Source organism: Wolffia australiana, chromosome 3 (genome assembly GCF_029677425.1).
Source record: "Wolffia australiana isolate 7733 chromosome 3, ASM2967742v1".
Classification (NCBI taxonomy): domain Eukaryota; kingdom Viridiplantae; phylum Streptophyta; class Magnoliopsida; order Alismatales; family Araceae; genus Wolffia; species Wolffia australiana.
Window position 1 is genome coordinate 15,790,001 of NC_135837.1, and position 6,255 is coordinate 15,796,255.

The 6,255-nt window shown below is 41.1% G+C and overlaps 1 protein-coding gene across 1 annotated transcript in view; it reads left to right on the plus strand.

The window, feature by feature from the left end:
• The window catches only part of LOC144701050 (BIIDXI-like protein At5g11420), a 1,778-nt gene extending 360 nt beyond the window's left edge, over positions 1-1,418 (plus strand). The window contains exons 2-3 of the mRNA XM_078572732.1: positions 137-637; positions 720-1,418. Coding sequence (XP_078428858.1) covers positions 137-637; positions 720-1,282 — 1,064 coding nt within the window. The 3' untranslated portion in view covers positions 1,283-1,418. The remainder of the gene's footprint in view (positions 1-136; positions 638-719) is intronic.
• The last annotated feature ends 4,837 nt before the right edge of the window (positions 1,419-6,255 follow it).

Below are 6,255 nucleotides of genomic sequence, written 5' to 3' on the forward strand. Positions count from 1 at the left end.
CCATCAAAAAACCATAACCTTACTACCATTAAAGTCTTAGTCGTCCCCTGTGTTATCCACTCCGTCCGTGCGAAACCCGCGTTACCCACATTCTTCTTCTACGAATTCAACACCTCTAATGGTGTTTGAGTTTCAGGCCTCCTGGTGAACGGTGACTTCGAGAAGGGGCCGAAGACATGGGAGATGAACGGGACGCAGGTCCTACGAGGGGATGCTGTCCCGGGCTGGCAAATTTCAGGCTTCGTAGAGTATATCGAAGCCGGGCACAAGCAAGGCGACATGCTCCTCGTTGTGCCCGAGGGCTCCTACGCCGTCCGCCTCGGCAACGACGCCGCCATCAAGCAGACGATCGCCTCCCTCACCGTAGGCAGCTTCTTCTCCGTCAGCTTCAGCGCCGCCCGCACTTGCGCACAGGACGAGAAGCTCAACATTACAGTCGCTCCCGACTCCGGCTCACTCCCCATACAGACCTTATACAGCAGCAATGGCTGGGACTCCTACGCATGGGCATTCAAAGCCATGTCTACCCAGATCAAGCTCATCATCCACAACCCCCGGCAAGAGGAGGATCCTTTCTGCGGCCCTCTCATCGACGCCGTTGCCATTAAAATGCTTCACCTTCCCGTGGCCACCGAGAGTATGCCTCCAAACCAACTCATTTCTTCGTTCATTCTTGAACGAACCTTAAAGATTAATGCGCTTTATCTTGTCTGGCCTAGAGAATTTGCTGGAAAACGGGGACTTTGAAGAAGGGCCGTACATCTTCAAGAACGCCGCGTGTGGGGTGCTTATCCCGCCCAACATTGAAGATGACCATTGCCCTCTCCCCGGATGGATGGTGGAGTCGCTGAAGGCAGTCAAGTACGTAGACGACGCCCATTTCTCCGTGCCGCGCGGTCAGCGCGCCGTCGAGCTCGTCGCCGGCAGGGAGAGCGCCTTAACCCAGGTTGTAAAAACCGCCGCTGGCAAGGTTTACATGCTCAGTTTCAGCGTTGGCGACGCATCCAACTCCTGCGAAGGGTCCATGGTTGTTGAAGCTTTCGCTAGCCGGGGGACGATCAAGGTTCCTTACGAGTCCACGGGTAAGGGCGGATTCAATCGAGCTAAGCTGAGATTTACGGCCGCGGAGAACCGGACGAGAGTCATGTTCTTCAGCACCTTCTACCACATGCGCAGCGATGATTCGAGCTCGCTGTGCGGACCGGTTGTGGACGATGTTCAGCTCGTTGCTGTTCGCTCTTCTGGAAGGCGAGGGAGGAGTCTTTTCCCGTACCATGATTGAAGCTATTCCCCGAGGCGACGGTTTTGAGCTGTTCGGTTGTTGACCAGATGGAGAGAACGGGGACTCAAATTAAAATCTCGGTTTTATGTATCATTTCTTCGATTACCTTTCAATTAATGCTATTTTTATTTCGCTATATTATCAATTTTTTGACAGAAACAGAAAAAAAATTAGAGGAAGAAAAGATAAACTCGCAAAGATCTATATATATATAATTGGCAAGAAATACAGTCCTGGTTGGACTAACCCAAGGGTCTTGATCCCAAACCGACCAAAGCCGTGCCCTGGACACCACTTAGGAAAACTTTTTATAGGTGGCTTTTAGTGATCTAGAAAAATTGTAGGCTTGGCGCTGGCTTGATTATCCCAATTATACATGGATCACATTCATTCCGTGTCCACTACATAAAGGAAATGCACACAACAGTCATACCTTGACAGGTTGCTGAGTATGCTTCAAATGTGAGGAGTTGGTCCTCTTTCGCTGAGGAATGGGTACACGAAAGATAAGAGGGCGCCGTCATCCACACTATAGAGTGTCATCATAGAAGCTTCTTGACGTAGACAGCGCTTATGCGGGTCGATGTTTGCATAGGCCTCTCTCGCTTCACACAGTAGCCAACTCATGAGCTCAAAGGTGTATGAGGGTGTGTCATGAGCAAATGACCAGTATGTCCGGGTGGACAAGGCCATAACTGCTGCATGCTTCACTAGACAGGTCCTGCCAAGTAGAGAAGAGAGAGTGAGTGCAGTAATCTAAAGCACTGTTTGTGGGTGCATCCGCCTGTCTGGTTCTCTTAACAAAGCTGGTAGCAAATGCCCGTAAGCTTCTCCCAGCATTGCATGATATTCATCCAAACACTTCGCCAACACAAATGCACCTTTGTATTACATATTGTGCGCCAAAGTGATTAATTAAAATGGTATGTTGTTCCAATGAATTCCTGTACCAGGGATGTCCATTTCTGTTAACTTGAAAATAAAAGGTTTTGCAACTATGTAGGACCCATGTATTCTATGTATGTAAAGTTAAATAAACAACTTTTTGAGCTAAAATACTGCTTGTAATGCTAACACGAGATTATGCACGCTAATGTAGTACAAATAGGCATGCCTTACAATGGACTATCGTTTTACACTCCTCTAAGTACACGTTTTCTTTTCATATTTAGGAATATGTGAGTTTAACTTGTACGCTTGAAATGTTATTTTCCGTGCCCGTTTGCCTGTACTTTATGCATAATTAACCATGTAATGAAATTGCATCTCATTTAAGGGATTTCAAAGTAAAAATTGATAATCTATGTTTCAATTACTCTTTATCAAGTTTCCTAAGTTTTGAGAAGTTTTAAGTTTCATTTTTAAGATTTTCAGCCATTCTAATTATTACAAAATTTAATAAGGAAAAATATCATGATAAACATATATTTTTGAGTTACAAACAAACCCACTAGAACCACTTTAGACCTCTAGGATCTAACTGAATCAAATCCATCAAGTTGTGGTTGGGCAAGTCAAAAGATCAAATTTCAACTTGTATTGATCTGACAGAATTGCTCGATAGTGATAAGAGGAGCTTTACTCGTCATCGCCGCGTAGGATCGGCACTTGGACGCCACATCAGCAAAGCGGGGGTCCAGAAGAACGGAGTCAGCAATATTTGGACCAATAGAGACTTTAATAAAAGATTAGCTAGTAAGAAATGAACACGTACCCCATATACTCGTTAGAGAAATAGATGTAGGATTGAATATAAGTTTAAACATAGTTTAGGATTAAATATAGATAGGAATACATTTAGATAAGATACACATAGATAGGATACATATAGATAGGTCTCACATTTATCGCCAAGATCCAACGGCCACTATTTGTTATAAACAAGCTGTTATAATTTGTTATAACGGCTACGATTATAACAAACTAACTATAGTAGTTATAACTATAACTATATACAATATAAATACGAACCAACATTAATGTAATTCTTTGCGGAACATAACACGATCTTAAACATTGTTCTTGTTCTCGTGTCTCTCTTCATCCTCTCGCTCTCTCTCTCCAATTCTTCTTCTTCTTCTTCTTTCAACTGTTCAAGAACATGGATCGTCTCAACATGGTATCAGAGCCAGGGCTGGAGAAGCACAAGTGGGAGCCCTTGCCACTGCCTCACCCGCTGCCGTCACCGCAGGACAAGTCCCAGTGAATGTTCCGCCTGGAGCAGCTGTTTTAGTCAGGCTCAATGACAGCAATTACCAATTTGGAAGAGTTCGGTGATTCCCATCATGAACGGGTATGAATTGTTTCTGTTTGTTGAAGATGATCCTCCACCTTTTTCGATTTTTAACCCAGATGGATGGATCATTGAAAATCCCGAGTACAAGCTATGGTGGAGAAACGACCAAAAGGTATTAGGATTTCTCCATTCTACGTTATCTGAATCATTCATTCCGTGCATTAGTAAAGCAAAGACTACCAAAGAAGCTTGGAATCTTCTCAAAAGCACATTCTCCAGCAGAATCAAAGCCAGAATCATGGACTTGCATAATCAATTTCATACGATCTCTAAAGGTACCATGAACATTGATGAGTATGTGAAGCATTTCAGATTTATAGTTGAATTGTTAGAATCTGCTGGTGCCACTATTGATGATGATACGAAAAGCTATACTTTTTTGAGAGGATTATGAACTGCGTATAGTCAACTCGTGATGTGTTTGAATGCTAACCTTCACAATTTGAAGTTTGAAGACATTGTAGTCAATCTTAAGGGTCATGAAGTGTATTTGGCTTTCCAAGAAAGGGCAAATGCAACAGTCTTCCAACCCATCGCCAATGTAGTACAAAGTCAACCCGGCTCGACCTCGTCTCCAGCCCCTAGAAGAGATAATTACAATTCAAGAGGATTCAGTCAAAATCGAGGGCGAGGAAGGGGCACGAACAATAGATTTCAGCCCAGATGCCAGATTTGTACACTATTTGGACATCGGGCTCATGACTGTCAAGAGTTTACAAGACTCCAAGGTCTGGATCAAGCACGACAGAATTTACCAAGAGCGTATAATGTAAGTACAACCGGAAATGGCATATGGTATCCAGACAGTGAAGCTACACATCATGTGACTGTAGATCCCAGCCTTGTCCCAACTGAAATCAATTATCAAGGGAATGAGCAACTACAAATAGGTAACGGAACAGGTTTGAAAATCTTGTCCATTGGTTCCTCCAAAATTTTAACGTTTGATAAAAATCTTTATCTTAAAGACATTCTACAGGTTCCAGATATTAAAAAGAATCTTTTATCCATTCATAAATTAACCTTAGATAATGATGTTTTTATTGAATTTCATCCCTCTTATTGTCTTGTGAAGGACGAGAAAACCAGACACATACTACTCAAAGGAACAATTAGTAATGGGCTGTATTGTTTGAAGCCTCAGGCGTTCCAACCAGAAGCACTGGTTGGGGAGAGAACAACTTCAAACATTTGGCACTCGCGTCTAGGACATCCTCAGCTAAAAATCTTGAAATCTGTGATTGAGAAGTTTGGACTTCCTGTTTCACAAAATTCAGAACATTTTTTTGTGATTCTTGTAGAAGTTCAAAAGCTCATCGGCTACCATTCAAGACTTCACAGAATTCCTCTAACAAACCTCTTGAAATTGTACACTCCGACTTATGGGGACCTGCACCTATAATATCAAATCTGGGTTTTTCATATTATGTCGTGTTTATTGACAATTACAGTAAATATACATGGCTGTATCTTTTAAAAATAAAAAATGAAGTTCTTGAAAAGTTTATTGATTTTCAATTAAGAGTAGAAAATCAATTTTCAACAAAAATTAAATGTTTTCAGTCAGACTGGGGGGGAGAATTTCAGTCTCTCAACTCATCTCTGAAAACAAAGGGATTTTTCATAGGGTATCGTGTCCACATACCCTAGAACAAAATGGAACTGCACAAAGAAAGCACAGACATATTGTAGAAACAGCACTAGCCGTGCTTCATCATGCATCAATGCCAAAAAAAAAATTGGAATGAAGCAGTGGCTATTGGTGCTTATCTGATTAATAGACTCCCAGCACCTGTTTTAAATAATAAATCACCTTTTGAAATATTACATGACAGCTGATAACATGCATTTTTAGTGCCTTATATTATTATATTTATGCGTATTTATGCATTAAATTACTCATATTTGCATGTTATCAAGCTTAAAATGATTAAATCTATTTTTAGAACAAATTTCTGAATTTTCTATATTTTTAGGATTTTTCTAATAGTATATTCTAAAAGAATATAATTTTTTGAGAAAGAATATGATTTTTATGGAATTTTTGGATATTAAATTTCGAAAGATATGATTTTTCTGATTCAAAATATATATTTATACATATTTTTTGGGCTTTTATTTGAGTTAATATGAAATTTTAAGTATTTTGGTTTTTTTATGGCATAGTGTGACGTGGCGTGCGGATGCGCCGCCACGTCAGCGTTGAGAAAGAGATTTTTTCTTTGGTTTTTGTCCTTTTGACATGTACATGTGGCACGGAATATGAAAAGTCGCGGAATACAAAAACCACGGAATACGAAAAGCCATGGAATATGAAAAGCCACGGAATACAAAAAGGCATCGAATATGAAAAGCCACGGAATACAAAAAGCCACATAATACTAAGTGCTTTGACTTCTTAACAGGCACAAACTGATGACATTGATGAGGAGAGAGAAGAAATTAAAGGCTAAGATTGCTTCAACTTCCAACGGCCATAACTTTTCATCTTCCCCTCCTCTTTCTATCCATACCCTTTAATCCATAAATAGAGGCTTAGATCATTGTAAAAACCATCTTGAACTTGCTTCCCACTTTTGTGGGCTGATTGAAAGAGAGTGAGTTTTGAGATCCATCAAGAGTGTTCTTGGTGTCTTGGGTGTGTGGGAAGAAACAAAAAAGAAGAGGGGGAGCTTAC